At 38.9% G+C, this 27,693-nt stretch overlaps 1 protein-coding gene across 1 annotated transcript in view; it reads left to right on the top strand.

Moving 5' to 3' along the window:
• The window catches only part of LOC136676794 (otogelin-like), a 474,914-nt gene that overhangs the window by 422,399 nt on the left and 24,822 nt on the right, over window positions 1–27,693 (top strand). The window contains exons 50-57 of the mRNA XM_066654019.1: window positions 6,125–6,165; window positions 7,674–7,749; window positions 7,962–8,140; window positions 9,877–9,981; window positions 14,506–14,625; window positions 14,808–14,853; window positions 16,182–16,253; window positions 17,852–17,931. Coding sequence (XP_066510116.1) covers window positions 6,125–6,165; window positions 7,674–7,749; window positions 7,962–8,140; window positions 9,877–9,981; window positions 14,506–14,625; window positions 14,808–14,853; window positions 16,182–16,253; window positions 17,852–17,931 — 719 coding nt within the window. The remainder of the gene's footprint in view (window positions 1–6,124; window positions 6,166–7,673; window positions 7,750–7,961; window positions 8,141–9,876; window positions 9,982–14,505; window positions 14,626–14,807; window positions 14,854–16,181; window positions 16,254–17,851; window positions 17,932–27,693) is intronic.

Genomic DNA, 27,693 nt, shown 5'->3' with positions numbered 1-27,693 from the left:
AGTCTTTTTTAACAAAGAAAATGCCGCTAAGAGGACTTAGAAAGTCTCCGGTTCAACTCAGAACAGAATGAAAATGTAATGCTCGCACGGATCTTTACACCAAAGGATCGCTGATTTGCTCATTTCGCTGTCAATCAAAAAAGGATTCAGCCTCAGACAGATCGTCCAATCATCATGCAGAAACTGAGCGTCCGGGCCAGCCGAGGCCAGCCCACTGCCCCATAGACCCCCAGAGACGCTGAGCCCAGCATTTATCCAATGACTCGTCTCGTTTCACTGCACTTCGCTGTTTCGCTATTGAACTCTGTGGATGCTCAGCGTCCTCACTGTTTAAATCACTGTGAAATGCGGGAATGATTGAGAGGAAAGCCGCGTCTTTACCATTAGAAGCTGATTCTGAACAAAAGTTGAGCGCGTTGTAGGGCATATTTATTCAATGACATGTACACACAACAGTGTGTATTTGATCACTTATTTTTTGACATTTTAGGGGAGGCTGAGCCTCCCTTGCAGTCTTAGAGCAATTGCCTCTGATATATATATATATATATATAGAGGAGACATCCCCCCCCCCCCAACCTTTGAACAGAACTTTTAATCTATTTTCATGAACACATGGTTCATGGTTACATGGAGCACCCTCTTCACACCTTGAGATAATCCCATCAGCTGAGTGAGCCAAAGTGTATGCAGACTACCATTTCAACATTCAAAATCTCTTTTACCATGTTCAATATGGAATGGGTATTACAACCAAACACTGAGACTTCACGTAAAAGTAAAAAAAAAAAAAAGTGTCTTTAATAAGAATGCTTATCCCAAAAATAAACTTCGGGCATCATGGGAAAATAGAATAACACACGACTTCAAAGAGTTCTTCATTGATGCGCCTGCTAAAATATACATTACATTATTTGTATAATGATTAATCCTTTTTAATCAAGGTTGTATCATCTTAAAAACTTTCTTGCATTCATGATTCCCTGATGTAATCTAACCTAGATTTGAAGGATGAAAGTGTTGTTTTTGTTTTTGTGTTTACTGGCAATGCTCAGTCATAAAATTCCCCACAGAAAAAATTAAACAAACTATTAAAATGTATTTAACTTACAGTCGTTAAATCCATATATAAGATGAATAAATCCCAATTGTCACGCCCTTGTCCTGTCGTGTCTGTTTTCCCTGCCGTGTGCTCTCTTAGCACATGGCTCTGTTTGTTATTGTCCATGTCTCCGCCTTTGTTTCTCCTCCTCGTCAGTGTTATTTGTATGCTGCCCCTTCATTATCTGTTCCAGGTGTCCGTTGTCTATGTTAGGTATTTAAGTCCCCATGTCTTACTTCCTGGTTGTTGGTCATTCGTTTCTCAGTCATCGTGTTGCTTGGTCAAGTATGTCTGTCTCTACTATCATTCGTTACGTTTCCAGTTGTTGTTTCCTTCTGTTTGTTTCCCAGGTCATGTTTCTCAGTCTAGTCTGTCCATCTCTGCTGTTCTTCGTTTAGTCCACTTGTTTTGTAATGTTAGTCTGTCTTAGTTTTGTTATATTTTGTAAATAAAAGTCCTTTGTGTTTTAGCATTTGCGTCCACCTGTTCCCATGTTTCACATATAGTGTCATTACACACAAAAGCTGTAGACTGACCACAACGATCACCATATCTACAGCGCTTCGCAGGTTGTGTTTGTCAACCGTTTATCCAATGTAGTTTGTAAAAAGCCATGTGCCTTAATTACTGTTAGCATTAGTATTATACATTTTTTATACATCTTTTTTACTCATTTTTTCACTTAAAGACAACATTCCCCTTGATTCATATATAGGGTCATTACACACAAAGCTGTCAGACACAAAGCTGTAGACTGGCTGCCAATATCATTATTGCTACAAAATTTTCCAGTTGTGTTTGTGATATTTGACTTGGTGTTTGTTAAAAACTATTACTGTTAGCCTTGCTAATAGCCATGTCATACACGTCCATAAAACAATATTTTTTTTAGAGACAAAACAAAATTAGAAAAAATAAAATAAAATTTAGAGACAACTGTTCCCAAGCTTCATATATAGGGTCATTACACACAAAAGCTGTAGATGCCATGACTATTTAGAACTATTTGATTTTCGTTACACAAAATAGCAGTTTTAAATATTGGTAGATGGATTGGCGACTCAAAAGTGTCCGTAGGTTTGAGTGAATGTGTGAGTGTGTGTTGCCCTGTGAAGACTGGTGCCCCCTCCAGGGTGTATTCCTGCCTTGCACCCAATGATTCCAGATAGGCTCTGGACCCACCGTGACCCTGAACTGGATAAGGGTTGCAGATAATGAATGAATGAATTAAAGAATTATCATTCATATTATTCATTTTTGTTATGTTATATATATTGTAGAACTTGATACATTATATTAAATATTAAAGTACTAACTCTCCTAATTATTTTAATTGCTTTTATCTTGTCCTGTTATCATGAAAGTGCTTATTCTATTAAATTATTTTCTATTTTGTTGCTGAATTACATAACACTGATTATACCAAAAATCTTATATGACGAAATAAAAATAAAAAGTAAGGTATTTGTTAACACCCTTTTACATTTTTATTCTTATTTTTTTTTAACCAAGACAACTTTAATGCTCCATATATAATGGTGAGTTGGAATCTTTAATTTGAATTCATATAGTGATGTTCCCTGTGACTGGGTTGCATGCAGTGAAACGGTCACTGATTATAAACACCACAATTCTAAATGCTCTGTGGTCAAATGAGTAGGTAAAAAACAGGTGGTGACAGCAGTCAAATGACTGGTTCTCTATACTTTTAGTGTTAAACGCTTTGACGAGAGGCCAATCTTTTTAACAAACCCACCATGTTTGTCCACCATTTGAAGACAGAGCTCAACTGCTTCTGCATTGTGTGAAATATGAAACATGTTAGTCCTTCTTAACTGATCACCTGGACACTTGGTATGATATGTTTGGTTGGTAACACTTCTCAGTCTCTGCCTGAATCACCCATAACAACAACAAACACTAAATCACCATCAATACATCAGGGTTACTCTAGTACTCAATAAGTCACCACCCAAATATCTGCTCTATTTTCCTCCTGTGGGAGTCCTGACCCTTGCGGAACAGGGTAAAATTAGACCTACATAATATGCACTATAACATATGTCTAATTTTGTAACAACAAAGTGCATCTCTGTGGTATGTGTAGCTAATTAATTGGAATATGGGTGCAGAAAAAATGAGATTTTTAATCTTATGGCTAATTTGTGTATATGGCAATTATTTGTCACTTAAACATTTATTATGACATGGCTATTTGGTGTGTTCTCCCCATGGTGCCCCCTCCAGGGTGTGTTCCTGCCTTGCGCCCAATGATTCCTGGTAGGCTTCAGACTCACCACGACCCTCAACTGAATAAGCAGTTACAGACTGAATACAATGAATGAATGAATGAATGAATGAACATTTGTTGTTCAGGTTCAGATTAATTCTGTTTTATTTATAGAACCAATTTTACAACAAGGATGGCACTGTGGCACAATAGTGTTGCTGTCACACAGCTCCAGGGTCCTGTCTGTGAGGGGTTTAGTGGACCCACTTTGACCCTGAACTAAATAAGCAGTTACAGACCATGAGTGAATGAATGAATTTTACTACAGGTTTTGTCTCAAAGAGGCCTTACATAATTCCTGTCCCCAAGTGAGCAAGCTGATACTGCAGTGGCAAATAATTGTTCCTTTAACCTCATATTTAGCTCACTGGTCACCAGCGCCAAAAAAATGACTCATTGTTATATCCGTCAGTATATCTCAAGTACTACAAGTCCAAAGTCGACAACCAAAGTACCAAATTAAAGCTTAAAGTCACTGCTTTTCGTTGATTTAATCATTTTATATATACTCTCACTTGATAAATAAGTATTTTTGGTCGAAATATACCTTGCCAGGAAATTGTTATGAATAAATATTAGTGACAGTACAGATTTTCAGATTTTTCACAGCATCATATTTGAGTCAATGTGTACATATCATACACCAATCGAACAGGATCGACTCTCAGGATCACGAGGATATAAGCCATTATACGCTAAAATGTAGGACCAAGGAATTAAAGCCGAAAGAACAAGATATTTCAAACTTCAGGTTTCTTCCTTCACTAATGACAAAACCACTGCGTCTTGAAGCCTGAAGGGCCCACAAGCGTCTCACACACCAAGTTAGCAAAGCAGCGCGTACCTTAAGATAGTCCCCTTCAAAACAAGACTAAATCCTAGTGTCTCTGTCAAACCGTTCGTGAGTAATCCTCATGTTTGTGTCAAGAGTACTGGCCGGAAAAAAAATTTCCGAAAAAATAGTACACATTTTCAAAAAATAATTAAAATATGATCCCCGTGGAACACTGCCATGCTACCTACTGCCACGTAGCTTAGGCTCTGAACCTTCCAATGACATATCAATCAATTCTGTAGACCAATCAGGGGCAGAGTTATGGTGTTGCGCACCCAAGGAGGAGGGACAAACACGTAGCAGAGCGCATATGTTTTCATCGCCTAACAGACCCAGACACCGTGAGAGAGACTCAAACGGTTCTGTTTGACAGCCACAAGCTCCACAAACAATAATCAACAAACAAATTCAATAAACATGTTTTAAAGCTTAGATGTCTTTTACTAGTTACATTTCCCCCACTGAGGGCATTTAAATGCAGCAGGGCTGTGGGGGAGGTTGCCTTGTTCTACAGCCAATCAGAGTGCAGCTCTCACCTTTTAACCCATCAGACATTTAAAGGGGCACTAGGTCTAGACTATATATATATATATATATATATATATATATATATATATATATATATATATATATATACACTGTATTTTTGCAGTAAAAGTAATAATTTTACTTATGGGGCTTGGGGCCTAAAGAGACACTTGGAGAGGCCATCTGTCCACTGTCTGCTCCAGCATGAATAACTTCAAATCAACTCCAAATTTTACCTGATGAAAGTAGACCCCAGGAGACACAATTTTTAAAAGAAAAAAAGAAAAAGTTCTAAAATAATACAAGTGGCTACATTTTTTTTGTGGTTTTCATAAGCTTTTGACCACTTCATATATATATTTCAGGATCTCTAAATGGTTTCTTATACAAATTTGAAGGGTTTTCTGTAAAAATAAATCATGATAATGCCTCTAGTTTATTAACTGCTTGAGCAGATTTGGGTATGTAATTTCAGATGGAAAATGGAAAAAAGGCCTGGATTGTTAAGAGAAACCTTGATACAAACCCAAAGTGGGTAACCATACTCCACTTCTTGATACTGGAGCAAAACTATGAACAAACATCTGCCATTTTATAATCAGGGACCAGCTTATTAGAAGAATAATAGAATCACAATGTGTGTACAATGCCTGTTCTGAGCTTCATAAGTACTGTGTCAAGGAGGAGCAGCCTGAAGCAGGTGAAGATTGAGCAATTCAAGTTAAAGCTCAGTGTCAGCAGTTAGCTGGTAACATGAAAGTGATACACTCTGGCATATGCTGAAGACTCCACAAGAGATGAGCCAGAATCCACAAATATGCATGTACTTGGAGATGTGTAGGTGCTGTCTTGTGATAAAAATGAGCTGGATAGCAGGCAGGTAGGGAATTCCAATTCAGACCATCTTTATCCATCGTCAAGGCAGATTGACTGGCAATTTTTCTGTTCATCAAAGAAACATAGATAGTTAGTTCTGATATGTAATTCTGGGTAACTGAACACTAAAAGAATAATTAGAATGTGAGCTGGCACTCCAGTAGGACTAATTGTTGTGCATTGAAGATACAACTGATGTGATATATCATTGCTGTCCTATGAATAACATTTATCTACAAAATAACAACTTTTGAGGAGCAGGAAAAAACATAAACTTCAGTTTTTGAGCATTTCTCCAAGATCCATCCTTCATGAAATTTTCACACAGTGTGAAGGACATTCAATTGATGTAGTAAATGGAATATGTGGAAATACATGTTTTTTCATTGGACAGCAAATATATTGTAATGTGCAAACTGGACAGATAAATCATTTGCAAATTGCTTTACAGATCCATATTTTTCATAACTTTAATTTTCTTATTCTCTTTCAGAATGTGCATGTGAGAGAATCACTCAACCTAAATGTAACTTGGTGAGGCTGCAGTTTGTTTTCTTTTTCTCTCTTTCTCTGTTTTCCATTGTTTGACTAAATTTTTAATTCTATAAATATGGTGTCACATCAATATCAAAATTAAAGAGTGCAAAAACACCTGGTGAAAAATATAAACCTGTAACTTTTAATATTGTGCATGTGTAAATGTCCCTCTCATAAGCCCAAATGTGAAACTCACAAGCACAGAGAGAGGATTTGATCTGAATCATATCCTGATCATATCCTGAATTAATCACTTTTTTTTAACCCTCTCAAATTTTAGACAGTTTTGGGGTGGGGACAGTCTATAAAACAGTTATGTATTACCCAGATAACTAAGCTAAAGACTGAACACAGAGTCTCACTCACTCACACACATCAAATTCCCTGTATTCTTTGAAAGACAAACAAATGCAATGCATACAAATATATTCTAATGATAAAGCTTATACAAAGAGAATCATTTATTTATTTGGTTGTAGTTTTGACAACATTAATTTTTGACTGCAGAGACCTGCATATCTTCCACAGTTCTAGTTCAAGAAAGAGCAAGTATAGTAATAATTCTGTTTTGCCAATTTCTATCAAATATGAATGGTCATAATAATCTGTGAATTGAGTATAAACACAACATGAAACATCAATGTCACAATTAGAGGGCACCAGTTTAAAAAGAATATACCCATGTCACTGTTGAGTGACAGCATGCAGAGCTGCAGCTGGATTTACACTGGCAGTGCTGTTTTTTTTGACGGACAGCCTTCAATGATTCCCTTTGTCCTTGGTCACTCAACCAGCAGTTTTTTTACATTAATAGCATTCTCTGACAGATATGGCCTTTACCCACCCCAAACTTAAATAAAACCAATAACTACTTGAGTATCAAAATTAAAACACAAAGCAGCCAAAGTACTTGACTTCTGAGGACATCTAACAAATGGAGAAAGGCAAAATAATGAGAATGAAAAAGATTGTTTGAATACAATATTATGATGAATGCAAACACAATGCCTGCAGGCAGTTCTGTTATTTTGAGTAGGAAATTGATACATGCACAAGAGTAAAATTGTGTGTTTTGGAGATTTGGATATGTTGTGTCATACAAATTATGCTAGGTGTCAGTAAGGTGTTTAAAAATTGAATTTCGCGTTATAATTTTATAGCAAATTTGTGATTAAATGTTAATATATTTTTTACATATTGAGTTACATCAATTTAAATTTTGTATATACTTAGCACTGTATCAGTAAGTTTGAGTCTGCAAAAATATAAAGGATGAGATTTTTTTCTTTACACAAACTAATATGCACAACCACTTTTTATCAAACACATGAAATTAAGGATATCCTTTTCTACTTCAGTTTTCAGTCTAGATAAATGCCATTGATTATTTCAAGTATATGCTAGAAAGACATATTTAATCAAATTACACAATGTTTTTATGACTAATGAGGCCTGATAATCCATAAATTGTTTCAGTCTAACATTTTCTCTGTGTTCTGTTTAAGGGTGATACTTTGGAGTTAGACAGAGAGTTTCTGACAGACTCTTTGAACCACTGTGGCTGTAAAAGATATACGTGTGGTGAGAGAAAATATTTGAAGTTTGAGTATTTAATTCCTTTTTTATCATTCAAATTTGCTGCACTGATAAACTGACTTTTGCAGTTTACTGATTAAGTCACACCCTATTATTTAGTTTTGCCACGTTGTATCTTGGCTACCTGGATGAGAAAGGCATGCTGGAAGACCAAATCACGTATTATTATTTGTATATTTATATATGTGCAAATACAGTACGAAGTGGAGTGTGTGTCCATGGAGAGAGTGGTGTCATGCGGCCTGGACAAATTCTGATGGAGCGTAGTGCCCAGGATATATGTTACACAATGAAGTGCACACACACTTTTGACTCTGCCACTGGCTTCTTCTACATACAAGCAACCAGCACTAACTGCACAAAACAATGTCAGCCTGTAAGTACACATAACAAATAAATGCACACGAAAGTCATAAAGTTCCTCATAATAAATTTCATATTGTCTCTATCCAATAATGAACAATAATCTCTCGCAGAATTTATTTTTACTGCATCATTTAAACACAGCTGTCATTCAAAATGTGTTAAAAATGTATATGATGAATAGACCAAATTCTTAAAAATTGCTTGGAATAAAATCTATTTTACATTGAAGGTTAAGATGGTTTTCTCCTTCTTCTATAAAGTTACTATTTTGAAGATATATGTTTTTCTTTGGCAGTGATGACATTTTTACACCAAGCTTTATTGAAATGAAAATTGCTAGATACCCCATTATAAAATATTATTGAGGTGTGAACCATGATGCAATGTGTGTGGATATTTTAAGATTTATTTTTATGTTATGCAAACAGTAAAGGGGAGTAACAGAATGGCATTATGTATTTAGAATACAAAACATAAGTATCTTCATTCCAATACAGTTGCAGTGTACTGGGTTACATAAAGGTCATGTTCAGTTTGGTCATGCACTGTCAAATAAATTACAGCGATCATGTATTTTCTAGAACCTCTTAATATGCAACGTGTTTCCAGTTACATTAGTAGCATGCTTACTCAAGATCATTGAGCTGGCATGACACAGCCAAGAGAGAAATGTGTTAACTGTCTTGGAAATTCAAACAGTATTTCCAAATTAACATACAATATTTCCTATTTTGACATTAAAAACAGTGATTTAAAATATTTTGAAAAGCAGAATAGTTGAATACAAGAAGAAACATAACAAAGATTTCAGAAACAATGTAACCACAGCTCATTAGCATGTTACAAACATGTTAACAAACATGTTAACTCATTAACCCATAATAATTTTTATGTTGAAATTTAGGGGCCTGCAGATTTGAAATATTATTACATCGCTGCATTAGATCCAGAACATATAAACTTAAATGGTCAGATTATTTGTCTGGTGCAAAGTCATAAAGAACTTCAGTGAAAAAAGTGAATAAAAGTAAAAGAAAATCCTTCCTATGTGACTATGTTTACTAGTGCCTTTTTTCACTCTTTCCTGACATTCTTTCTAGTTTTAGTCAACATGCTGACAGTGGAACCCACCAGTTTGAAACATATGCCAATGGAAGTATTAATGTCTACTCAATTTAAAATCAATTTAGAGAAGATGAGAGAGGGGGGAGGTAGATTACTTGTGGTTAAAAATTAGGAAAATATGCAAACAAGTTGTTCCCTAAAATTTTTTTCTTACTCACTTTACCTTCACAGTGCTCTATTTTTTTCTGATATGTCTTAGAGCTTAAAAAAGCATACCTTATGAATGGTCATTTTGATTTAATATCAGATTTAAATGGAGAATTTTGTTTGCAGTAATCTATAACATATTTTCAGCCAAAGAAATTTACTGGACTCGATGAAGGAAGCTTTATAATTCAGGGTATTACACTGTCAAACCACTTTTATATATGCATACTCCTTTATATGTAAAGAAAAAACAAATATATTCGCAGCACCATTTGTGGACAAAATAAACATTACATTTTGGTATCTTAGGCTGTATTTAATGTTTAATATTTAAATGATTAAATATTGATTATGGGGACTTCAAAGAAGTAATATAATTTTAAAGCACAAAATATTTATTTTCACCAAGCCTTGATATTGTGTGTGTGTTTGTGCAAGTAAATATTTTCAAACTGATTTGGATATGTTTCACAGAACCAGATTTATGTGCCCCCTAAAGACCAGAGTGTGTGTTGTGGAGTGTGTAAGAATGTGTCTTGTGTGCACCACAGTGACAACGGGTCTCTAATCTTGTACAAGGTAAGACAATTTCAGTAAACCCTGCTGTACAGTTTAGCAGTAAAGAGCAGATGAAAACTTGTCCAATTTTTTTGACACTGTAATCTCATACATACCTAATAAGAGTGTATAATAAATATTTTCTGAAGGGAAAAAATTCTACAAACCACATTTCCAGAAAGGGTGCAACACTCTGCCAAATATAATTAAAACCAAAATGAAATTATATTAAAATAATTTAAAGTATGCTTAATTGAACTGATACAAATATTTTTGAATTTTGAAAGTGGAATTTGTTTGGTTTATTTAATTGATTTTAAAATGTATCCATTGAATATTATACCAGTAAAAAAATTGCAAAATTTTTGGGATGAGGCTACAAAACACTGGTAAATTTTTGTAATGCAATCAAAATATAAATTAGATTATTTGGCAACGTCAGTGAAATGTATCACAATTCACGGGGCGGCGGACTGATGGAGATGGACGCACACGCTAAAACCCTGTAATTTTAATTAAACAAAAGATATAACAAAACAAAGATAGGCAACTACTGAAACGACAAGATAAAGGAAATGAAACGAGGAAACGACAGAGACAAACAGACCGGACAAAGCAACATGACAGGGAAACATTGGAAGTGAAATAACAAGACTTACAGGAAAGAAACGACATGACTTGAATTGAAAGGAAACAAAACGACATGACTAGGAATGGAAACATCAGGAAACAGGACTCAGGACAAGACAGGAACAGACACAGGAACTGGGGACACGACAGGACCGGATATAGGAGACTAAACAAGAGACTGGACAGGTAACTTACAAAATGAAACAGGAGACGGGACTAGGGACTGGAACAGACTAGACAGGACGGGAGTGGAAACACAAGACTTGACATGAGATTGAGGTGGCACACTGGACAAGAATTGAGACAATACTGGGGACTGAACAGGTTTAGAGACAGAAGACTGGACAGGGGCAGGGGACTGGAATGGAGACAGGACTGAGGCTTGAGACAGGACGGGTGATTGAACTTGAGACAAGACAGGTGACTGGACTGAGGCTGGGTGCTGGGACTGGACAGGAGACGGAACAGGTGACGGAATGGAGAACTGGGAATGGACAGGGGACTGGACTTGATTACAAACTGGGGATTTGAATGGAGACAGGACAGGTGATGGGACTGGGGACTGGGACTGGACATAGGACTGGACAGGACTTGGCAGGGGAACAGGGACCAGGATATTCACGGGGACAGACACGAACATAGTAACAGGGACAAAGACAGACACAGGTACAGGGACTTGGATAGAGACAGGAACCAGGACAGGAACAGACAGGGGAACCAAAACAACCAGGGGGTGTCCAGGACTGGCACAAGTCTGTGGCGCTGTCCGAGAAGCCAGCCTGGGCACAATTTTAGGAAACGGCCCCAAAGTCCTAGGGGCCGACCTACGGAAATGACCTGATGCAGCCGGAGCCACAATCACGGGTGCAGAAGCGGCCAGGGCCACAGTCACGGATGCAGAAGTGGCCGGGGACGGCGCCTTCGCAGGAACACAAGCGGCGAGGAACAGGACAGGAGCGGCTGGGTTCGCCGCCTTCTTGGGGACAGGAGCGGCCGTGGAAGCCGCCTTCACAGGGACAGGAGTGGCCGTGGAAGCCGCCATCTCAGGAACAGGAGTGGAGACGTCCACAGAGTCAGGGGTTTGTGCTGCTCACTGGGCACGTGCTGGAGTTTTTTTGGGTTTAGGGGGACTGATTGGCGCACTCTTGAGAGACTTCTTCAACCGTGGTTCCCCCGGAGATGCACCCCTGTTAGCATCACCTCCCGTATCCAGTGGTTTGAGGCTAACAGCCCCTACCCTAACCCCCCCCCCCCCCCCCCAAAAAAAAAAAATTCCCCGGACCTGCGGGGGTAATCCTCGGGAGCAGAACGGGAAAATCTCTCGGTTAAGAGTTCAAAAAATGTCTCTACGTTAATATCATGGGTTCTTTCCTTAATTAAGGTTTCAGCCCACCATAACGCCTCTCCTCCAAGGAGAAATTTCATAAACATGACTTATATAAAGTCAGGAGGAGGAGGACAGGTTAAATATTCAAAATAATTTATAATTTTTGCATTGGAATATAAATCCTTTGCAATTGGTACCTCCTTCAAATTCCGCCGGTACTCCCAGATATGATTGCAAAATATCAGGTTGATCACCCACCCTTATGGCCCGTATATCCTCTGCTATTTTCATGGTTTTATCCGGTGATATGTCCGTGTTAGCTGCGTCCTTTTTGGGATCGGTCATTCTGTCACGAACAAAATGTTAAACAAAATATATAACAAAACATAGACAGGCAACAACAGAAACGACAAGATAAAGGAAATAAAACGAGGAAACGACAGAGACAAACAGACCGGACTAAGCAACATGACAGGGAAACATTGGAGGCGAAATAACAAGACTTACAGGAAAGAAAAGACATGACTTGGAATTGAAAGGAAACAAAACGACATGACTAGGAATGAGAATGAAACAAAATGACAGGACTAGGAAACAAAACGACTTGACTTGGAGTGGGAAAGAAACAACACGAATGACCGATACACGGAAGTGACACAAGGGAGCTTAAATACATGAATAGACGAGACACACCTGAAACAGATAACAAGACTTAAGGACAAGGAGGTGGAACAAAGGGGGGACAAGTGCGGGGACATGGACAATAACAGACAGAGCCATGTGCAGAGAGAGCACATGGCGGGGAAAACAGGCATGACAGGACGAGTGCGTGACAACATGATTTGGTTTAAAAAGACTTTTGAGAGGCTAAATCTTTCAGAAGTATATATGGGGAGTGCTCCACCATTCTGTGAAAAAACACATGAGCAAATTCTGTAACAATTGAAGAATTAAATTTCTCAACTTAAAATAATAAAGAACTTTATAATTTATAGTGGATGGTATCATTAATATATTCAGGAATCTGGATAAATCTCTATATGCAATGGACAAATCCCAAAACCTATGTTGTCTGGCTGTGATTTTCGGCTCCTTAGTTGGCTTGAAAAATAAACTTTATGCATGGGCTTAGATACTTCCCAAAATTCTCTGAAAATACAGTTTGCATTCCAAAATGCAAGTTTAAGTACTATCATGTTAAAATAGACAGGATCCAAAAATTATGCTGCCTTCTCTGGGTCTAGGCTCTGAGAAGGGAAAATGTGTCCTGTGGTCACTTATCAAAATTTGAAATTCTTTTTGGAAGCTACGAATGATGCATCCTGCAGGCTAAAGTGGTGAGGTGACAGTATGTAGGTGGCACAGTTAATTCTAAACAATAGATTTGGAGATAAATTCAGGAGATTTGGAGTAAAATCCAGACCTCTTTTTTCTGAGAAGGCTTATTGCTTATTACAGTAAGACAAGGCCAATCCAATACCAATGGATTAAAACAGTATGGCTCCTCAGTAAAACACTCTGGGTGCTAAACTATCGAAAATAATTGGTGCATTATCAAACAAAATCACTATAATGGGGACCCCAAGGTGTTGACCTGCTGAGATCCTATATCAAGGAAGAATGGATAAACATTTCATGTTCAAAACTACAGTAATTGGTCTGCACAATTCCAAAATATTTACAGGGTGTTGCTCAGGTACAAATCTCTTTCTAGCAATATTTAATACTTAAGCAATACCTAATAAATTAATATGTTGTTTTAAATGAATACAGCAGAATACTGCAAAATATCAACAAAAGTGTTAAAGGGTTAAGGCTTAACGAGTTATTTTGTTGCATCAATGCATTAAAGAACATTACCAAACCACATGCGGGTGGTTTTAAAAGTATACAATGGTCCGACGTTTCAAATGCAGCTCTAAGAAACCAGTATACACAGGATTTTATGTTTGACCTAAGATCATTTAGGACCTTTGTGTGGTTTCTGTGTTGTATGTAATAACCTCTGAAGCCAGACTGAAAAGTCACATTTAATTCATTGCTGTTTAAGTAAATTTATATGGAATATTGGCTATTGGTCTATAACTGTTCTGATTTGATGGGTCTAGTTTACTTTTCTACATAAAAGTAGAAAACTACATTCTACATAACTGTTGTTTTGAGATTCCTTGGAAGGTTATTAGATTTACAGTGCCACTGAGTAGTGCATTAAAATCTATTCAAGGTTTAATACAAAAAGCTTGTTCTGGAGACAGTTATCTGTGTTTAAAAGTGAAATCAGATTTGTAAGTGTTTCAAAAGTAAGAAAGCAGTGCTTCAGTGCTTCCATAACTGGCCTAATATGTCTGGGTATGACTGAAGATTCTGTGTAATGCATTTCACAGTGCAAGAGATTTTAGAGCCACAAAACTCAAATTTAGCACAGTCATACAAAGAAAAACAACTAATTTCCAGGAGAATTAGGTCATGTTGTAATGAATAAAATTATGGTATTTTAGATGGAGAATACATCACCTGGCTGTGCTATGTAATGGCATTCTGTTTGTAATAACTGAATAATGAATTAGTGTAATGTGTTCATCCTGCAGCCAGGGAAGAGCTGGTTGTCTGACTGCATGCACTATGACTGTTTAGACACACAGTCTGGACCAGTGCTGGTATCCTACTCCTACAGCTGCCCCCCCTTCAATGAAACAGAATGCTTTAAGGTAAATTAATATAAATTCTGTCTGCTAAGCTAAAATCAAATGGCTGAATTTTTTTTGATGAGCTTTCATTTGCATTCTGCATCTCACATACATATATGCAGATCTATAATGTGTTTGTAAATGGTTTAATTTTCTAGCAGTTGCTGGTTGTCCTCTGTTCTTAACAAATTCACTTTTCATAGATTGGAGGGACGGTACTGACCTATATGGATGGATGCTGCAAAACTTGTGAGTTATGAACTTGCACTGTAGTGCTTTTCAGTTAATAATTCTATTATTTATTATAATACATGTTATAATTTATTATATGATTATATTTATATCATATTTATAATATGATGTTATAGATTATAATTATCATTATTTCACTTAATATTTTGGCAAAATTCTCTTAAATATATTATAGTTTTTAATATAACCTTTACAGATGATTTTATTGTACACTATAAAATATTTGTATATAAAAATCACAGTGAATTATTCACTATTTAACTAGTACACCTACTACTGCACAACTACTGCAGTACTGACTGCAAAAATAATAAATATGTAATGGTTTTGCTCAAGGGCTCCTGTAATCATTTTTAAAATACCACCATTATGTACACTGTTATATCTTGAATAAAAAGAGGCTAAAGGTCAAGTGTTTTAGGATCTCGGATGCTCAACATTTCAAGGTTTATGGTATAGTGTTTATCATTTTATAATAGTTTTTTCAGTGCATGACAGGTCTGGACTAGCTCCTGGACTTCTTTACTAAGGACACTTGCTGTTGTAAACATGGATGCTGACTTTGCGCACAGTTCAAAAGCCAGCATCCTTGATGGTATTAGGGTTGGTTAGTGCACCTGGCATGTGTGACTTGCACATCTGTGAAGGCACTATTAATGCTGAATGTTTTTGTTTGTTTGTTTGTTTTCTCCTGGAAAGACATTGCTGATTTAATTACAAAAAGGCCAGTCCACATTGTACATTAATTACATCAGCATGGCTTCCAGGTGCTTAAATATTCCAACCTATCACCCACTGAAGTAAAACTGGTTCATTATAAAACAAAAACCTAACTGAGACCCTGAGCTTTTCAACAGTTGAAATCATATAACAAGAATGGATTTCAAAATTATAGCAATTTGTCTCCTCAGTTCTCACACATTATGTATTTAGCTTTTAAATGTTCCAATGTTTTTCGAATGGAAGTTTTAAGTACTTTCATATTCTCTACAGTATTTACACATTTTAAAACAAAATTTCCAGGATTTAGTCTACTAGGGGAAGAAATGTTAAATGTGCCCTGTGCAAAAGTATTAATTAGCAAAAGTGCTATTTTTTTATATAGTTGTAGAATGTTTACATGAAAAAAAATTAAATGCTCTTTGCTCTATTATAAATGCTTATAATTTGATCTGTTGAGTCCAAAAGTTTGCATGCAAATGAATGTTTGTCCTTTCAATTTGATGAACTTTATCATTGTGTTCCTCAATCAAACAATTGTGAAATACAGGTGAGTTAGTTTCCTGTATTATTCAGAATATAAAACACTGTGCCTATCTCCTCAGGCACTGGATACACACCCTTCCCCTTCTCTGTTAGCACACTGAAACCCACAATAAGCACAAACTGTGAACAAGGTACACAGCAAGACAATAAGGCTTCCCATCAACATTGTTGTTTCCCAGCAATGTACTTCCCCATTAAAATACAAGACTCTAAATAGCTTTGAAAAGAGCTCATAACTGAAATGTCTTTTTTAATCAATTTTTTAAATATTGCTCAAATGTTTTGTAATCTTTCCCCATTTTGCGCAATTGGGCAGTGCATTGTTGATTGCCAACAATGTACTGTTGGTAGTGGCCAAATAGTGAATGTTGATACAATTATTGCATGAGTTAGACCCACTGTATTTTTTATATGTGTGCATGTATTCTCTGTGTTTATGGGGCCCAGTAATCTTTTGGGTGATAAGGCACAATGATATTTATGCTACATTACCCAAGCTATTACTCTGCTTACTAGCTCTAGATTGTAGCTCTACTTGCACTTCTAGATCTACTTCCTTTTGAATCTGATTCATAGTTTATATATCTGTAGCATTATTAAAAAAAATCAATAGCTTTATTTGTTTTGCTTGGGGTGATGGGATATATTTGTATGTCCATTATAGAACACTTTTTTTTTTTATCACAAATATAGGTTGATGATAAATGTTTGCTATGACGGAGTTTTAGGGCCGCAGCGTTGAGGAAAAAAAAAAGTATTCAGAGAAAATTCAGAAAGTCAGAAATAATTCTGAGAAAAAATCTCAGAATATTTGAGTAAAAAAGATCTGTATAATTCCAAGAATATAATCAGAATATGTAGAGAAACACTGTTTGGGTTATTATTTATTTTAATATGTAGACAGTCAGACTAACAGGTCTGTGTGCCATGAATAAGTTGTGAAAGAAGCAGTCAGTGAAGAATAATTGAACAGAATTATTTATTAAACACATTCACACGACATGATGACCCCATCAGTGCAGCCCCTGACTGCGATGCATAAGGCATAAGTTTATTGTACGAGTCAGAGCCGTAACGCGATGGAGCCTCGTGGGCACTCGGAGTTCCACTCGCGCTGGATCAATCATTTTTGTGATCATTAATTGTATCATGTGAAACTACATGCCATGGGTTCGTGCACTGATTCAGGGTTTAAATACTAATCACGATCTGGTTCTAATATGGAATAGAACTGAGAGTTTATTCCTGAAATCTGTACCATGACTTAAGCAAAACACTGCATTCCACAATTACACTGTGTGTCTGCCCAATTATACGCAGCCAATTATTCTGAGAATTTTCTCAGAATTATTCCAAGATTTTTTCTCAGAATTATTCAGAGAATATTCACAGAATTCAGACTTTATTCTCTGAATCTTGTTTTTTTCTTTTTCAACACCGTGGCCCTAAAACTCGTCGTAGTTTGCAGCCAAGTGGGGAAAGCATTATGATCATATTAACTATGTATAGTTCTGACATCAGAATGCTTATCTACACCTCATGATTCCTCAGTAATTATTGTGGGTACAATATATTATTCCAAATATTTATTTATGTTTAAATACAGCCAACTTTTCATTATTTCTTTTTTTTTTAGAATTTGTAAACTTTGTATGTTTAAAATATTTGAAATGCCTATGATGTGGCACAGTAAGGCTAATAGAATTTCACCACTTTTGCTGACTAATAGGCAAAGAGGATGGAAAATCATGTCAGAAGGTGACAGTGAGAATGACAATACGGAAAAACGATTGCCGTAGCAACAGACCGGTGAGTTGACTGCAGGCATTTATCTTTCATGTGTGTGTCTTTTCAGCTTACATAAGGCAAGTCAATTTGCAAAGGTGTGGAAATGGCTATATTTTACTAAGGGAATTCTAGTTGGGGATTTTTTTAAACTAAGACTGCTTCCTAATATGCTCATTAACATTGAATTTTATTTTTAAAAATGCATAGGTCTAGCCAGTTTTTGCAACTGTAATTTATATATACTATTCATCCTCATTGCCTGACTAAGTAATTTCTAGAGTTTTACTATATATATATATATATATATATATATATCATATATATATATATATATATATATATATATATATATATATATATATATATCAGTGGCGATTGCTCTAAGACTGCAAGGGAAGCTCAGCTTCCCCTAAAATGTAAAAAAGTAAGTGATCAAATACATACTGTTGTGTGTACATTTCATTGAATAAATATGCACTACAGCGCGCTCAACATTTGTTCAGAATCTGCTTCTTATCACTGGTAAAGACGCAGCTTTCCTCTCAATCATTCCCGCAGTTTCACAGTGCTTTAAACAGTGGACGCTGAGCGTCCACAGAGTTCAATAGCGAAGCAGCGAAGGGCAGCGAAACGAGACGAGCCCAAAGCTGGGCTTTGTCCCGCCTATCAGACGCTCAGCGTCTCTGGGGGTCTAAGGGGCAGTGGGCTGGCTACGACTGGCCCGGACGCTTAGCTTCTGCATGATGATTGGATGATCTGTCTGAGGCTGAATATCTTTTTGATTGACAGCGAAATGAGCGAATCAGCGATCCTTTGGTGTAAAGATCCGTGGGAGCACAGGCGGGCACACTTCACATGGGCCAAGGCCGTTTAAGCAGCCTAGCTCTGCTGGCCACTGATTCAGAATCAGAAATACTTTATTGATCCCAGGGGGAAATTGCAATTATTACAGTAGCAACCGTTGTAAAAGAATAAACACTCTAATAAAAATTTAACACAAAAGGAAATTTACATTATGTACACATCTATAATAATAAATACAGATATACTGTATACAGCAGTAAGAGTATTGCACATTTGAGTTGTTACACTCATAATTAAAAAAATTGTTCTATTGTTATTACTGTACATGTGAAAGATGTCGTGCTTTAAGTGTGGAGTTATAAAATCTGGTAGCCACTGGTAGGAATGACCTCCTGTGGCGCTCTGTAGTGCATTTTGGCTGAATGAGTCTTGCACTGAACTTGCTCCTGTGTCTCATTACCATGTGATAAAGAGGGTGGGAGCCATTATCCATAATAGCCTGCAGTTTAGACAGCATCCTCCTCTCAGACACTGCCGTCAGCGAGTCCAGCTCTACACCCACAACCTCACTGGCTCTACGGATCAATTTATTAAGTCTGTTGGCATCTGCCACCTTCAACCCGCTGCCCCAACATGCAACAGCATATAGGATGGCACTGGCCACAACTGACTCATAAAAAATCCTCAGCATAGTTCTGCAGATGTTGAAGGACCTCAGACGCCTCAGAAAATAGAGACGACTTTGGCCCTTCTTGTAAAGGGCGTCAGTGTTTTTAGCCCAGTCCAGTTTATTGTCAATGTGTACGCCCAGATATTTATAGTCCTCCACAATGTCCACACTGACCCCCCTGATGGACACAGGGGTCACCGGCGTTTTGTCCCTCCTCAGGTCCACCACCAGCTCCTTTGTCTTTGTCACGTTGAGCTGCAGATGGTTCAGCTCACACCATGCAACAAAGTCGTTCACCGTCTTCTGTACTCATCCTCATCACCCCTGCTGATACATCCAACAAGTGCAGAGTCAGAAAACTTCTGGAGGTGGCAAGTCTCTGTGCAGTAGTTGAAATCAGTGGTGTAGAGGGTGAAGAGGAAGGGAGAGAGGTTCCCTGTGGGGCTCCAGTATTGCTGACCACTCTGTCTAACACACAGTGCTGCAGACGTACATACTGTGGTCTGCCAGTCAAGGTAGTCAACAATCCAGGACACGAGGGGGGCGTCAACCTGCATCACGTTCATCTTGTCTCCCAGAAGAGCAGGCTGAATGGTGTTAAACACACTGGAGAAGTCAAAAAACATGACCCTCACAGTGCCGCCTGGCTTATCCAGGAGAGCATACGCTCGGTTCAGCAGGTAGATGATGGCATCCTCAACCCCCAGACGAGGCTGGTAGGCGAACTGGAGGGGGTCTAGAAGTGGCTGGACCATGGGACAAGTCTCTCCATGGTCTTCATGATGTGGGACGTCAGTGCCACCGGCCTGTAGTCCTTGATGTCACTGGGCCGCGGAGTCTTTGGCACAGGAACAATGCAGGACGTCTTCCACATCACCGGGACCCTCTGGAGACTCAGGCTCATGTTGAAGACATGCTGCAGGACTCCACAAAGTTGGGTGGCACAGGCTTTAAGCACCCTGGGGGGAACACCATCAGGGCCTGCAGCCTTGTTTGTGTGGAGTCTCTGTAGCTGTCTTCTCACCTGGTCAGCTGTGAGATTCACTGTAGAGGTCCCTGGTGGGGGAGGAGAGGAGGTGTGACGTGGACTATCACAGGAGGGGGTGAGGCTATCAGGAAGGGGAGGGAGTGGAGTGGGCTGTTGAGGCCCGACAGCAGAGGAGTCAGGGAGGGGGAGATCAGGGCTCACAGTGTCAAATCTGTTAAAAAACAAATTTAACTCGTTGGCCCTGTCCACACTGCCCTCTACTCCCCTGTTGTTGCTGGACCTTAAGCCAGAGATGGTCCTCATACCACTCCAGACCTCCCTCATTTTGTTCTGCTGGAGTTTCCACTCCAGCTTCCTCCTGTATCTTTCCTTAGCCTCCCTGATGGTTCTCTTCAGTTCCCTCTGAATCGTTCTCACCTCCTCCCGGTCTCCAGCTCTGAAAGCCCTCTTCTTCTTGTTGAGGAGTGCTTTAATGTCTTTTGTTACCCACGGCTTGTTGTTTGGGTAACATTTAACAGTCCTAGTTGGGACAGTGGATTCTACACAGAAGTTGATGTAATCTGTGATGCACTCTGTGAGCCTGTCAATGTCCTCTCCATGAGGCTTATAGAGTGCTGTCCAGTCTGTGGTCTCAAAGCAGTCCTGCAGCACTTCAGAAGTCTCCACTGACCATCTCCTCACTGTCCTCATGGTCACAGGCTGACTCTTCACCTGAGGCACATACTTTGAACTAAGGTTGACCAAGTTATGGTCAGATCCACCCAGAGGGGGGAGGGGGGAGCAGCTGTATGCCTCCTTAAGGCACTAGAGAGGACACTAGTCAAGTCCCTGGAAAAGACGCCTTGTTGGTACGACAGATAAATAAACCGACACATTTTATGATGTAGGCCGAAATTGAGCTTCCCCTCCTTGAAAGACCAGCATCCGCCACTGATATATATATATATGGTGCATCCTGACAGTAGTGTGTTACAGTAGTCAAGCCTTGAAGTAATAAAGGCATGTACTAATGTTTCTACGTCCTACAGGGATAAGGCATTTCTAATCCTAGCAATATTGCGAAGATGTAAAAAAGCTGCCCTAGTGATACTGCCTATGTGTTGATCAAATGATAAATCAGGGTCAATTATGACACCAAGATTTTTTGCTGCTGAACCAGGTTTAACTGGAAAGTCAGCGAGATTTAAAATTAAATCTGATAATATATTTCTTGCCACCTTCGGACCCAAAAGCAGGACCTCTGTTTTGTTGCTGTTTGGAAGGAGGAAGTTACGCAACATTCAGCCTTTCACGTCTTTTACACAGTCCTCTATTTTCTTTAATCTGTGTTTGTCATCGGGCTTCGCTTAAATATACAATTGCGTGTCGTCTGCGTAACAGTGAAAGTTAATGTCATGGTTTCTTATAACTGTGCCTAGTGGTAACATGTATAATGTAAATAATAGTGGTCCGAAAATAGAGCCTTGCGGAATTCCAAATCTTACTTTAGAATGATTTGAATTTAGATTGTTTACTTTTACGAATGGATAACATTCCCTTAAGTAAGATTTGAACCATAATAGGGCTGTCCCTGTAATTCCAACCATTGTTGGAATTAACCTTTCCTAACCTTTCTAGGAGAATATTCTGGTCTATTGTATCGAAGGCTGCGCTGAGGTCAAGAAGCACCAATAGGGATACTGTTGCTGGAATTAGTTGGATCCTGCTTGATTTTTTGTAGTTCTGGAAAACACACTAAACAGTACTCTCAGATTATTTTTATTATTGGAGATCAGCGAGGCCAGATATGCTGAGCGAGCTTTAGTGAGAGCATTTCTATACTCTATAAGGCTGTCCTTCCAGGCAGAATGGAACACTTCCAGCTTGGTTGATCGCCATTTCCGCTCTAGTTTCCGTGATGTTCGTTTTAAAGTACGGCTTTTATCATTATATCATGGTGCGAGCTTTTTCTGTCTTATACTTTTATGTTTAAGTGGTGCTACCTTTTCTAAAGTAGATTGACAGGTATTTTCTATATAGTCAGTTAGTACATCTAGCTCCATTGGGTCTGATGGAGTGGGAACTGGTGTTGATATTTCTGGGAGGTTTTCTATAAATTGTAGGGCGGTAGATTGTTTTATTATACGCTTTGCAGAATAGCGAGGGGTCTTACATATATTATGGCTAAGACGTAGCTCATATGAAATTAGGTAATGGTTGGAGATTGCTAAGGATTGCAGTAAGATATTAATTTTGTCGAGGTTAAGACCTAGTGCCAGAACTAAGTCTAAAGTGTGACTGCAGTAGTGTGTAGGCTCTGTTACATTTTGAGTAATACCAATAGAGTCTAAGATTGAGGTAAATGCCTTTTTTAGTGGGTCACTTTCCTTCTCAAAATGGATATTGAAATCTCCTACAATTATAACTTTATGATTGCTAGGTTTGCAGCAAAATCGCTGAATTCTTTCATAAATTCTAAGTAAGGTCCTAGTGGTCTGTAAATGTTGACATAATAACATGACATAATAACGTCCTTTTTTGTGACCGGATTTGTAATAATGGTGGAGAGAACCTCAAAATAAGGGAAGGTGTCACATTGTTTAGGACTAATTTCTAGGGTATTTTGGTAAACTACACATACTCCACCTCCTTTGCCTTATAATCTTGGGCTATGTACATAATTATAGCCTAGGGGGGTGGCTTCATTTAGTGCTGAATATTCATTTGGTCTAACCCACGTTTCCGTGAGACAGAAAACGTTGAATTTATGATCACTTATGATATTATTTAGGATGATTGCTTTTGAGTTTAGATCTTATGTTGAGTAACCCAAATTTTAGTTCTGAGGTGTTGCTGCAACCATATGTGTATGATTTAATATTGATTAGGTTGCTGAAAGAGGCTGATTTAGTTTTTCTACTTTTACATTTAGTTCGGGGGAAAGACAGTCTCAATACAGTTGAACCTAGGTGACGCCTCAAGGCAGTTCGCAGACGGTCGGTTTAGCCTGTCTGTCTGCGGCCTGGTCCCGGCTCTGGATTGTCAGCAGCTGTCTACACTACTCTGCTGACTAACTAAAAGACTATGTGCTATGCTGCAAGAAAGTAAGGCAGCACCCTCCTGCGTGGGGTGGATACCATCCCTACCTATAAGACCAGGCTTGCCCTTGAAATGTAACCAATTGTCTATAAAGCCCACTTGATTTTCGGAACACCACTTGGACATCAAGCAGTTTTACGCCGAAAGTCTGCTGTAGGTTTCAGCGCTGCGCCGTATTAGGATGCGACCAGAGCAGATTACGGCATCGGATATCATCTGGGCCAGTTTAATCACCTCTCTAATATTACCCTTAGTTACCTCAGACTGCCGCAGACGAATATCATTGGCCCCTACATGAATGACTATCCTCGAATATCTCCTATTAGCTAACAGTCTAAGGTTGTCATTAATATCCGGCGCTCTGGCTCCCAATAAACAGCTAACTGTTACTGCTGGCGCCCCTAAAGGAGTAGCTAATTTCACGTGTCGAACAATAGAGTCACCTATAACCAGAGCACTCTTAACAGGCTCCTCAGCGGGTGCTTCGCTGAGCGGGGCAAACCTGTTTGACACGTGAATCGGAGGAGCGTGGTGTCCCGGTGGGCTAGCTTTGGCCTCAGCGTTAGCATCAGCCTTAGCTTTCCGGCTATGTCACCGAGATGTCACCCATTCACCCCGCTGTGAGGACTCTAAAACCGGAGTCGAGGGGGTGCCAACTCTCCCTAAGGCACCCAGAGTTGCTAGAATTGAATCTCGCTGTTTATCCTTTGATAATAATAAGCTTCGGATGCGCACTTCTAGCTGGTCCACTTTATCCACCAGAGAGCTAACTAGCTGACACTTAGCACAAACACAACCACTATCATTATCGCTAGAGGGGGAAAAGGGGGTTAAACTGAACATGCCACACTGAGCAGGCAAACAGCCAGTAGTAGCCATGGAATTGCAGGTACTTACCGCTTTTTGTTGATTTTAGTATCTTACACCAGAAATGTTACTCCAGGGTCCAGTGGCAGTTTTAGTGCCTCTGTAATAAATATACCTGCAGAGACAATCTATAAGATAGATTTATGGATGGTTAGTAAGTTGTAAAAACAGAAATAAGTACAGAAATATCAGTCGATCAGTTTGTTGCACTGCTCAGGTGTTATGAGAACCCAGGTTACTCTGATAGTGGCATTCAGCTCTTCTGCATTGTTGGGTCTGGTGTATTGCATCTTCCTCTTCACAATACCCCATAGATTTCCTATGGGGTTAAGGTCAGGCGAGTTTGCTGGCCAATTAAGAACAGGGATACCATGGTCCTTAAACCAGTTACTGGTACATTTGGCACTGTGTGTAGGTGTCAAGTCTGGTTGGAAAATGAAATCTGCATCTCCATAAAGTTGGTCAGCAGCAGGAAGCATGAAGTGCTGTAAAACTTCCTGGTAGACGGCTGCGTTGACCTTGGATCTCAGAAAACACAAAAAAATGTTCAGGACTCAAATCTAGGCTAAAAACCCATTTGTTTAGTTTAGCTTTTGGTAGTTAATGCTCTCCCTGTGTGCATGTCCAGGGTGTCCATACACACAGGGACTTACAGCAAACTGAGATGCTGGTGCTGTTGTCCTACGGCTTCACGTGATCAGTCAGGTTATTGATGGTGGAGCAGAGGAATGCCAGTGTTTCAGGATGCTGCCGCATCTGTGTTTCCTTCTGGTTCTCTCCTTTTAGATAAAGCTGTCATAGTCTGATCTGCCAGAGTCATTAGCCACACTCTGGAAATGTTCACATTTTCTGCTTTACCATACAGATTAAAACTAATTCCATCCCTTTACCTTTTTCCGAGTAAACGACTGTCCGGCTGGACACCCACGCTCCAGTCACAATCAAGTGCCTTGGAGCTGCCCACCTTACACTGAAGTTTTCACTGACTCCTAACTATTATTACCAGTAGACTGACCAGAGGAGGATAGGTCACCCCTTGTGAGCCTTGGTTCCTCCCAAAATTTCTTCCTCAGCTGAGGAAGTTTTTCCTTACCACTGTCGCCCTTGGTTTGCTCACTTGGGGGATTTTTACATTCTTTACAATTTTACATTTCATGTCAAAACTTTGTCTTACCGTAATTCTGTGAAGTTGCTTTGTGACAACATCAGTTGTAAAAAGCGCCATACAAATAAATTTAATTTGATTTGATTTGGACCAGGGCGGCACAGTGGCGCAGCAGGTCACTACCTCACAGTCACACAGCTCCAGGGGCCTGGAGGTTGTGGGTTCGATTTCCGCTCCGGGTGACTGTCTGTGAGGAGTTGGTGTGTTCTCCCCGTGTCCGCATGGGTTTCCTCCGGGTGCTCCGGTTTCCTCCCACAGTCCAAAAACACACGTTGGTAGGTGGATTGGCGACTCAGTGTCTGTATGTGTGAGTGTGTGAGTGAATGTGTGTGTGTGTGTGTGTCTGTGTTGCCCTGTGAAGGATTGCTGCCCCCTCCAGAGTGTATTCCTGCCTTGCGCCCAATGATTCCAGGTAGGCTCTGGACCCACTGCGACCCTGAATTGGATAAGCGGTTACATACAATGAATGAATGAATGAATGAATGATTTGGACAAACACCAGCATATGACATGTGTTGTAAACTTGTCTTCTGGTGGTTTCAAAGTGAAGAGAGGATACTAGTCTGGATATAATGCTGCTTATTGAGCACTTTGGTTGATCCTCAGATTGATCTCAGAATGATCTGGTCACAGGCTGAATCTCAGACTGATCTAAGTGGCAATGATCTAAGTGGTTTGTAAGTGGCACACATCTTTAAAAGGGGTTTACAACTTCACACAAGGATTGATCTTTACCTAAACAGGATCTGGAAGCACCAGGAACTTAAAAGGGAACCTAAAAGGAGTAATTATGTCAGTTACATTATGAGCTGGAGCATATAACTGATCACATGTGGGTAAACCTGGTGTACAACACTGTGTGGTTCGTGGTTGTGTAATGTTATGACAGGAACTTATGTTAACTAAAGGGATGTTTGTGTGAAGCAAAGCACATGTATCGCATTCAGAAATTGCATGTGGCAGTGTATCTGCAGGCTATAGCAGCAGATACACTGACTGGATGAGGGATGCAGACATTTTGTCCTGGGAATAATGTCTGTCTTGTTAATTTGAATAAGTTCTGAAATACATTTTCCTCATCTGAGATGGGAACTGCAGCACATGTATTCCATACAGTTAGTAGAAGAAGCAACAGTTCCATTTTCATTCCTGTCATCTTCCTTGATGAGCTATGCTGGATTATCAGGAATGGTGAGATGAACACGTCCATGCAGAAATCTTCAAGTTTTATTTTATTTAGAGTTTTATTTTTTTATTAAGGTACACAGTTAAACAGAAAGGGAAGTAATATTGCAAAATCTGGATCAATAAGTTTAAAATAGCATGAGAAAAGCGTAAGGAATTGTGTGGTGCACACTGTTAGTGCTGGACCAAAAGACTTGGGTTTGAATCCAGTGGCTGATTCATTTGGTGTGTTTCATGTTTGATTGCATATTGATCCTAAACCAAATGGTGTAAAGAAAAAACAAAAAAAGCCTCCAGCCACAAGTGGAGCAACCTATCTATTAGTCATCTTAACGGCCTAGATTCAAATTCACACGCTGATTAAATTGGTGAAATTACCTATTAGAATGTCCTCAGTTAAATTCTTTATTATTATTACAAATTTGCTATAGAAAAAAGAAGTAAATTTTGACTGGATTACTTAAAAACTTTTTCCTGTAGTAAAATGTATAATTTTCCTCATGGAGCAATTTAAAGCCTAGTTGGCCCATAACCACTTGTATTCATTACATTCCCCTCTGGTAAAGCAGGTGGCAGTATTTAGAACATTAGTTGTAACAAACAGCAGCTTCCAAAAGGTTTGTTTTACCTAACCATGCAACATGTGCAGTGTTAGTGAGTGTTTACCCCGGTGAAGCAGATGTGTCACAATTACATACACCATTACAATCTTACACTTTCTAGGTGGCTGAAGGTTTCAGAACCAGGTTCTACAGTTGCTTTCCACAAGCTGTGTGACCATAGTGCATGGTGACAGAACTTATTCCTCTAGCTAGAAGCTCTGCTAGATTTTCTTTTCATTGTGACACTTACAGACACTGTACGACCAGTAGTGATGTCATATCATGCTTTCTAATCATGTGACAGGTTAAATTTCAATTTCAATTAAGAAATATTTAAGAAAGATCTGCAAGAGCTCACATATGGTCCTATCTTGATGGCTCTTTTCGTATTAGGCTATGTTAAAATAAATGCTGAATATAACTA

The sequence above is a fragment of the Hoplias malabaricus genome, chromosome X2, assembly GCF_029633855.1.
Source record: "Hoplias malabaricus isolate fHopMal1 chromosome X2, fHopMal1.hap1, whole genome shotgun sequence".
Lineage (NCBI taxonomy): Eukaryota > Metazoa > Chordata > Actinopteri > Characiformes > Erythrinidae > Hoplias > Hoplias malabaricus.
This window is presented reverse-complemented; position numbering and strand designations above follow the sequence as displayed.